At 54.1% G+C, this 9,668-nt stretch overlaps 2 protein-coding genes across 2 annotated transcripts; one reads left to right on the top strand and one right to left on the bottom strand.

Annotated features, from left to right (window-relative positions):
- Positions 1–236: 236 nt before the first annotated feature.
- GMORB2_7017 (Fungal Zn(2)-Cys(6) binuclear cluster domain) lies at positions 237–1,930 on the top strand (the record flags this gene model as incomplete). The annotated part of the gene is made up of 5 exons (XM_035468982.1): positions 237–261; positions 321–748; positions 826–951; positions 1,100–1,378; positions 1,544–1,930. 5 exons carry the CDS (start codon positions 237–239, stop codon positions 1,928–1,930), a joined length of 1,245 nt encoding a protein of 414 aa, XP_035321362.1.
- Positions 1,931–2,435: 505 nt separating this feature from the next.
- On the bottom strand, positions 2,436–3,672 carry GMORB2_7016 (Ketopantoate reductase; the record flags this gene model as incomplete). Its single annotated transcript, XM_035468981.1, has 3 exons — positions 2,436–3,434; positions 3,554–3,587; positions 3,659–3,672. 3 exons carry the CDS (start codon positions 3,670–3,672, stop codon positions 2,436–2,438), a joined length of 1,047 nt encoding a protein of 348 aa, XP_035321361.1.
- Between the last annotated feature and the right edge of the window lie 5,996 nt (positions 3,673–9,668).

The raw sequence follows: 9,668 nt of genomic DNA, 5'->3' as shown, positions 1-9,668 counted from the left end.
CCCCCCAGAGTCCAAATAATGCCTGGCGTCCCGTCCGGACGGGGCTGCGAAGCCTGCAGGAAACAGAAGAAAAAGGTATACGCTTCACCCGTCTGCGGCAGTACCCGTCGTCCGTCCGTCTTGGGTGATGAATGCAAAGCCTCGATTAACGTCTGGACCCCTTCCCCGGTGGTGATAAAAGTGTGACTTGGCCGACCCCGCCTGCTCACGATGCGCCAGACTGGGCATCCCGTGTCATGGCGCAGGCCAGCAACGCTTCAAGTTTGTCAACCGGACATTGCCATCTTCCTCCTCGACACTGGCCTCCTCCTCCTCTCCAGCCGTCAGATTCGACCTCACCTCCGACCCCGAGGTCGAGGCCAAGTCTGCTGCCACCGCCGTCGTCAGGGCACAGCGACGCCAGCCACCGGCCCCGAACCCCCTCAGCATCGTTCCCGGCGACGAGTCCTTCAGGATAGCCAGCAGGCTCGTATCGCGGCTGACCGTCGGCGACGCCCGCTACGACGGTGCCTGCTTCGGCCCTTTCCTCCGCTTCCTCCCGCAGCGCATAGGCGCCAACCGCGCGCTCGACGCCGCCGTCGACGCCTTCTGCGCCGCCCTGTCCACCATCCACGCCGACACCGCGTCGCTGCAGGCCGTGGCGAAGCACGGTCGGGCGCTGGCCACGCTTCGCGCCTGCCTCGGCGATCCCGCTTACGGCCGAGCTTCCGAGACCGTGTGCGCCATATACCTTGTCATGATCACAGAGGTAAGACCGTCCAGCAACCGCCAATGTTGCAGCCGTGCCCGATCGGGATAATATGAGGCTGAAGATGTGATACTCAGGGTTTGATCGGCGCCGAGACTGGCCGTCACGGCGAGGGCATGTGCTACATCCTTCAGGCGCAGGTGCAGCGTCAGTGGACGTCGCAGTTTGAGCTGGAAATGTTTTCAGTCATGTTCTTTTCCGTGGTATGTCTGTGCGTCTCTCTGGGCTTCTTGTCCGTTTCATAGGATATGGTGTGTAATATGCAAAAGGGGATGTGTGTGTGTGTGTGTGTGTATGAGAGAGAGAGAGAGAGAGAGAGAGAGAGAGAGGATAAAAGACTGACACCCTCAGCTCATGGAAAGCATCGGCAACAAACGCATCAAGACGAACCCCTGGCTGCCCATCCTCCTCGACCGCCTCGAGCCGATGGAGCTCATCAAGAAGCTCGAAGCCAAGAAGGAAGCCGCCGCAGCAGCAGGCGTATACCCATCTTTGTTCCTTCGCTCGCTGGCCCGCATGACCGATCTGATCATCAACCCAGCAGGGCGACAATCCGAGATAGAGACAATGTACAAGTCCTTTCTCGACGATCTTAGCAAGATTCGAGGATCCCTCGATTCGATGGATGCAGTTGCCACTTCTGCATCTCTCAATCTCAGTAGCAGCAGCAGCAGCCACAGCGACACGGAAGAAAGAGAAAGAGAAAGAGAAAGATCCGGAAAGCAGCTATCCAGAGCAGAAGCCGTGGCGGCCGTCGCACCCCTAGAGGCAGCGCGCACCGTCCGGCTGACGCAGCTCGCCACCCTGGCGGGCATGTCCCTCATCATGAACCGCATCCTGCAGGCCTTCGAGCCTCTCGACGTGGCCCTGATAGAGGGGGAGACGGACCTGGTGGACGCCATCATCGCCATGGGGGAGGAGGCCATGCCGCGCAGACCGCTGGGGGCCGCGTACGCCCGCCCGGGCCTGTCGGTCGCCTGGGCCGCGGGTGGCGACCCGGGCAGGCGCGCCGTCGTGGCCGGCATGCTGTCCCGCATCAGAGGCACATCGCCCGCCGGTGGAGTGTGGGACGGTATGCGGGAGGCGAGGTGGCTCAGGGCCAAGTTTGCCGAGATTGACGCCGTGATCCTGGGTGAACCGGGGGATGGTGCTGCTCCACAGGCAGACTGTCATGTACAGTGAAGGTGTTTCCGAGATATTCTGGTCCACCCAACCCAGCCACCCCCTTGTTTTCTCTTCTCTATTCCCTTTTCTTTCCTCGGGGGAAGAGAGAGTGTGTTGATTTTGATTTTTGTGCGAGTCATGATTTCATATTATGAGGCGAATAGCAAGTGTCTTTTTTATAGCATTTGGTTCCCAGTCCTTCTTGAGAGTCGATATTCCCAAAAATGCAGTACACAACATTCAAGTGCCAGCATCAATCAAAGTCATGTACCGATTACAAAGTGTGGAAATTTTCAAAACGAGAATAAGCATCCATCATCCCCAGCTGTTGCAGATACATGGCGCGGCGTCTATATACATACACGACATTGACATAGATTAGAGAGCACAGGGTAGAGCAACCAAGAGTTGAACGGACGAGTCGTATGCCTGACAAGAAGGCACACATCGCGATAGAATCAACGGAAAACAGAAAGAGACAAAGAGAGAGAGATGATGAAGAAGAAGAAGAGGAAAGATGATATCACAACTTCCCCTCCCTCTTTCTAGCTTCCTGCGCCGACCTCAACAAAGCATAGAGGCTCTGCAGCCTAGGCATCTCGACGCCCTTTGCCCTGGCGATGCGCACAGGGTTCCCCAGGATGACCTCGAGCTCCATGGGCTTCCTGGCCTCCCAGTCGAGCAGCATGCTCGGTCTGGCCCCCGTGTTCTTCTCCGTGCTCCTCAGGATCTTGTCGGGCGTGGCGACGTTGTCCGGCAGCGGACGCCCGAGCACACGCGGTGCGGCGTCCCAGATCTCCCACATGACGGCCTCGAGGTGCCTCCGGAGCTCCAGGTCGGTGACCATGTCGGCGTTGCCCCGGCCGCCCGACAGCACGGCGGAGGGGTTCATGGCGGCGTTGATGCACAGCTTGTGCCACCGCACCGTCTGCAGGCCGATCTCGTCGTGGGGTTCCACGTCACGGATGCCGCCGAGGTCGGCCCACCACCTCGCCAGGTCGTCCGTGCACTTTGCGCTGCGCGAGCGGATGACCTCGTCGCTCGTGTCCTGCCCCTCCGGCAGCTGCGCCTGGCCCGCAAGGAGCCCGTGCGCGTAGGGCCCGATGCTGATCCTCGTCCAACGGTTCTGGCGCACGACGCCGGGGGACGTCTGCTCCGCGCTGACGATGGTGACGCCGCTCACGATCGACGTGTCGGGGAACCGGCGGCGGAAAGGGTCCTCGACACCCACGCCGTTCTGGATGAGCACGATGCACGTGCGCGGCCCGACGAGGGGGGCGATCATGGCCGAGTCGTCGCTGATGTCCGGGAGGGCCTTGGTCGTGACAAACACGTAGTCCCAGTTCCTCGGGGATTCTCCATCGCCGTCTGCCGCCGCCGCTGCCGCCTCGATGGATGGAAAGGCCACCTCGGGGCGGAATGTGTAGTCCCCAAAGTCGCGCGTCTGGAGTTGCACGCCCGACTGCTCTATGGCCTTGTAGTTGGATCTGGCGACCAGTGACACGTGAAGGCCGTGGGGGGGCTGTGATGGGGGGGGACCGTCAGCAAATCTTGCGCCTCTTTGTTTTTTTTTTCTCTTTCGAAGACTACGAGATAGATGTCTCTCACGTGATGTAGCCGCGAGGCATAGAAGCAGCCTACTGCTCCGGCCCCGACAAAGATGATGTTGACTCGCCTAGTCTACGTCAGTATGCTGCTGCTCCATCCTGCGCATTCTCCACGCAAGTGATTGAGGGAGAAACTCACTCTACTTCAGACATTGTCGGGATGGTATTCAGCTTTGATGCCGGAGAGAATTTAAGCTGATGAGGTTGTCGACGTTCAACGTTGCGGGTACAAACCTTGAAGGTTGGCGTGGTACGTAATACCCTCACGCCATCGCTGTGAGGAGGGGCAGAAAGGCTTCAATGGAGGGAAGGCCCAAGCGAGGTGGCACGTTGGGTCAGACTACAGACATGGCCGCCGAATATATGAACATGGGCTTTACTCCATCACTAGCTCCAAGCTCAGGATGACGAGACATATAAAAAGCTTGGTATTGCACCCGAATTCTTATTGAAGCTATCACGACACGTAGAACAGCCTACACCCTTTCTTGCAGTGTGGTAGCAATGCTGAGGGGCTCTCTCGGGCTCAGCTCCTAGCAATTCAGGGAGACCCACAGCCGTCGGCATGCCTGCCCATAGGGAAAGGCGTATGTAACGTATTTTTAATACGTCGTACGGCTGAGCCTCAACCTTTTTTTTTTTTTTTGGGGGGGGGGGGGAGGTCTCAGTCGATGCAGACAGACGTGATCCTTTCACATTCATATCGAGTCTGCTCAACGTATCAAGACTACAAAGAGCTCATACAAATGTGCCTACAGCTGATTCCCGGCTTGTCCAGGACGTCAAGACGACATCTCAAGGCCGGGTGCCCAGCAACGAGGCTCTTAAAGAAGATCCATCTATGCCAGTGCGAAAACATTCAAGTCAATGGTAGAAGATGACGAGGAATGTCGATAACGTTACGAGCGAACTCGCAACGTGTAGCTGGCAAAAATCACGAGACAGATCACATCCTGCAAAGACAAAGAGACACATCACGCTGAGCAAACCTTTCTGACGCCATGGCACTCATTGTGGCAAAGCCAGTAAGCGCGTACACCTAGACAAGAGGCGTAGCACCCGAACTGTATCAGCGTAGCCAAGAGGTAACATGCAGCAAGCTTGGCCAAGAGAGGCGCGGATTAAGGGAGAAAAGCTTTAGCATCGACGGCCGTGCGAGAACGGGTCATGTTGGTCGTTCCATCTGGACATCTTGTCAGACACTGAGGAAAGACAGAACCCGACCATGGGGAATATGCGAAAAGTCGATTGACGAGACTAATGTGCCATGCAACCCAAGCTGCATAGCATGACGGCCGTACCAGATTGGGCAGCTCCAGAGGAGTCCAGAGGAGGGGGTAGGAGGGGAGGACGGATGATGGAGGGAAGCTAAGAAGGGGAGGTGGTGGAAGAAGACATTCCCCCCCCCCCCTTCAACCTCTTTGGGAGCGGACGAGATCGACGATGGAGGGCTCAGAAGCGGGGTGGGAGACGGAGAGGGGAAGAAAAGATAGGAACGAGTGAGACGGTAAAGAAGTGAAAGAGAGGAGCTTGATGATCAGCCGACACTGCACAGCGGCGCACGCGGCGCATAGGTAGTAATCATGTTCGATCACCGATCTCGGGAACGGTTGGGAAATAATGGAAGAAGAGGGGAAAGCGATGGAGTAGGAGTGAAAGGATGCTTTTTTTGGGTTGGAGTTTTAAAAGGGAAGAAAGGGCAAGGCTGGAAATTGGAGAAGGAAAGGGAAAGAAAAAAAAGAGGGCTGGGGCCTTGGTGTGGGAACTTTGCAGATGGAGCCTTTGTAGGCAGGTGCCGCTGGATAAAAGGAAAAAAAGAGGAGCCGTACCTGCCTTTTTTTCCCATCCTTTTGCCCTTGATTTTTCTTTTCTTTTCCTGTGTGAGGCTCGGGACAGAAAGAAAGACACTGATGCTATTGTCATTGCATATAACACCCACGATGATACAGAGTAGCCAAAGAAAGATATCTTCCATCGCTTCCGATGATTCTGGAGATGATTGCCCACGGAGATGATGCCCCCCCCCTAAACTGCGACACACTTTCTGACCGATGGCTTTTTCTCGGCGTGATAACCTGGAAACGACGGGTAATTTTTTTTCTTGCTCCCTTCTGAGCTCCCCACTCTTTGGCCCCTCCTCCTCTCACTCCCTTCATGTGAGGCACGGCTACGTACTCCTTGTAGTAGTCGCGGTTGGACCTGACGAACCCCGATCCATCCGTCGTCCGTCTGCTTCTACTGCTCGTACTCGTACCGTACCGTTCCGTTGCCGGACTCGAGTGCGACGTAGTACTCGTAGATATTAATACGGCAGACTACATGGTAATATGTTGACAGCAGTAAAATGATAATGACTACTACTATATGTACTAGGACTATTACGTGTAATAATACACCTTGGGCGACGTAGTACTTACTGTATTGCACATGTACATTACGGAAAACTCCAATGATGAAATTTTTCTGCAAACTATTCCATTTACGAGTCGCATGCCGCCATGGAAATTTGCATGGGCCTCGTTAGCTCGGACCAAGCGGAGAATCCTGCATCCGACCGTACGAGTACGATAGAGCTGTTTGCTGGCCGCAGCGTAGCATGAGCGCCTAGAGTTTGGATTACGAGCTACACGGCCCGAGACACATGAAACTTCATCACGGGTAATTGTGGCCTATATTGCATGCAAAAAGTACGTGTATGTCAAGGTCCGGTGATGAATCTTCCGTAATATTGGGACTGATAATACCACATACATGTACTCGTACCCTCTCTGTTCGTTCTCTTATGGAGTCTCGTGGAATCTCATGAAGAGGAGGGGGAAGGGGCGGGCCGGGGGGGGGGGAGAGAGAGAGCCAAGGATATGACAGAGACGTGTCTTTGCTGTCCGCGATTGGGAATCTTTCATAGATTTAGATGCAAATGGAACGAGAGAGTGAAGTGTGTGCTTCGTACCCAGCAGTACGATGCGATAGCCTATAGCGTGTGCACGGAGTATCACTCTGTGTTGACGGATGGCACCTCGTCGATCTCGCTCCATGGTCGTAGTCAGAAATGATAGTCCTTCATTCTCCATCGTACCAAATCAATCCACGGCAGACGGGCATCGTGACATGAAAAAGGGCCCCCTCTTTTTTGAAGCTGGAAAACCAGGAGGGCCCCATATCGTTGCATATCACGACGTCACAGTACGACAAAAGCTACCTATACTTTCACTACGTACCTCACGATAGGTAAGATGGTCAAAGCTCCTCCCACCCTCTCTCTCTCTCTGTGTGTGTGTGTGTGTCTCTCTCTCTCTCTCTCTCTCTCCCCTGGGTATGCGCGCGTGTGCTTCCAGAAGCTTTGATGGAAAAGATATGCATGTGAGTTAGCCAGTACAACGTCGTATCACATATCTAAAGAGGGGTTGGAGGGGAGGGACGCTCGGGAGAGGAATCAGACACAGACACACCCCATGGCTACATTACTCGTGAGACCACCATCAGCTTCATCCATCCCATCACCCAAACCGCCATGGAAATTTTACGTACAGAAAGACCGTGAAAAAATTGTCGGTGAGCCGGCTGGAACTAGTCATTCGAATACCTCTACTCCATCCAGGCGGCAATAGTACTACTAGTATAAGCTACCTGTACTACTATTACGGAGTACGAGAGCAGTCCGTCCATCGTGATCGACAATGGGCCAAGCAAGCGGTGCCGAGCCCGCCTGCCCACTCCCTCCGCCCCTCTCCAGTGATGCGGGCCCCGAGAGGAGGGCAGCAAAATGGCTGTCACTTGAGGCTCGGCGTGGGCATCCACATCCGCAATCCCAACCCGCATGACTTACGGAGCATGAGTAATAATACTGATGTATGTTGGCCGTCGTCGTCGTCGTTGCCGTGCAATCCTCTCTGTACCCGTACATCCCATCCACCAAGCACGGTACGAGTAGCACTCCTTTGAATGAGAGGTACAGCTCGTACGTGCTTGTCTGTCTGGCTTGTTCATGCTCCGTTAGTCGGATCGGATTGCCCGTCTTGGTAATAACGTAGCAAAGCACAGGAGGCTACGATGCCATTCTTCTGGCGCTCGACGCACATGGTCTTTTCCCCCTCCTTAACTTGATGCATCTGTTCTTCTTCCTCAGTGGTGAGAATACGTCCAGTCCATTACCTCTACGGCCGGTAGCACCTGGGAGCAGTAAAGGCCTGGACGGAAGAGAGATGAGGTCGTTCATATCGAAGCCTACAGATGGATAGGCATTATCCCCACGGATAGCTCCTTCCACTCCTCCTCTCTTCCCCTCCTTTCCCACCCCACCGCCGCCAAACCTCTTTCTTGCCCGATTGATACATGTGATATTAATAACTGCTATTACCTAAGGCTGGACTGCGGTAGCAATACATCAGTATTGCTAGTAGCAGTATTGAAGGTTTATGGAGCAGACGTATATAGTAATATTTGCGGTGTTAAAATAGCAGGATATATGAGATTTGGACTAAAGAAGGGAAGAAACAGGAATATGTCGTTCGCGAAAGAAAATAAAATAAGAAAATATGCGAGACAATCATTTCCTAATGATGCAGTCTCTGCCGCGATTTGCGTCGATAGACTAACGCAAGACCCTGTGACATGTGGAGAAAGGGACGGCTGATATTATCACTATATTACAGCGTATGGCTGTACGGAATTTAATAATAAGGACGGGAAGGAGGGACTGGACCCTGATGAGATGGCGAGATGGTTCACGGATGGCAACAAGATCACCGGTGGCGGCGGGTAGACAGACAAGGAGGAGGCAAAGGGAAAAAAAAAAAAAGGGAAAAAAAGCAAACAAGAGGTGGCGGCATGGGCGGGACCACAGACTACAAGTCTACTCGTAGCTCGTACATGTACAAGGGCATCATCGCCCTATCTGTGCTGCTCGTACTGAATCCATCCATCTCCTTTCCGTTCCGTCAGCGTTTCGGGTAATGCGAACCGGGGCAAGACCTCGTCAATAGGATTGAATGCGAATCGGAGCACCCGTGACGGTTTGTGACGAGAGACATGGCGCATCCCGATCCAGCTCTCTGGCGCCGCCACCACGCCACCACCACCACCCCTCCCTTCCTTTAACCCCCCCCCCCCCATGTTCAGCAGACACACACACACATACACACACATACCACACACACACGCACACATGCACACGCACACGCACACGCACACACGCGCACACGCACACTTCGTGATGGTCCCTTTATTGCGGTTGGTACGCTTTGTTGGAAAGAAGAAGAAAGACATCCTGCACCCATGTGTCCGGGTGACGAATGACGTGATTCGCGACACAAGTCGTCAGCGGGTTTCTAGCACCCCCCCCCCTCCCACCCCCGCGTCCGTCGCTCACGCCGTGACGGAGTATTACGGAACGGCACGAGGGACTGAATCTTGTCGTAATGTAGTCGACACATGAACTCTATCGAGAGGGAATAGTAAGATAGTCTTAATACCATTAATAACAATGAAGAGTTGGAGAGTTAGATACGAGTACAGAGAAAAAAGTGATGGAAACAATGCCGATGGTGCCTCCCCCCCCCCTCCCTCCCCCGCCCGACCGGAAACTAGCGATAACCATATTGAGTGCCAACGTCGACTCTACGCTACAGTAGAGAATCATTCGTGATTCAACATTACATCAACACAAACATTGGAACATCACGATGGCTTCACCTCGGGCATCTCATAGTAAGGGTTCAGCCAAGACTGATTTGTCGTAGAAGGCGAAGCTCCTCCGATGTCGCCGTAGCTTTTCCTTCATCTTTTTTTTTCTCTCTTGGGGGAGGGGGGGGGGTCGGGTTCCAGAGTGCAGGGGCTTTCGTAGCAGCACTAGTTTCTGTACAGGTGGGTGATTACATGGAGCCCTCCTCTTCCCCCTACCACGATGAACATAGTCAATGATACATCATCACGACTACGTCTGTCGACTATCGTCATATTATCAACTAGCAGCAAACAGAAAGAGTATCGTCTTACAGTTACCAAAGAAGAAGGAGGCAGAAGGGAGAGGAAGGGAAGCGATCTCCCGGAACGCACATAAAAGGGCTGCCAAGGATGGGAAAGCTTTGATTGGACGGTGGATAGGACCGCGTGAGCAGTCCTGTGAAGCACAATGATGTCTTTTTTTTTTG

This window comes from Geosmithia morbida (assembly GCF_012550715.1).
Source record: "Geosmithia morbida isolate 1262 chromosome Unknown scaffold_7, whole genome shotgun sequence".
Classification (NCBI taxonomy): domain Eukaryota; kingdom Fungi; phylum Ascomycota; class Sordariomycetes; order Hypocreales; family Bionectriaceae; genus Geosmithia; species Geosmithia morbida.
This window is presented reverse-complemented; position numbering and strand designations above follow the sequence as displayed.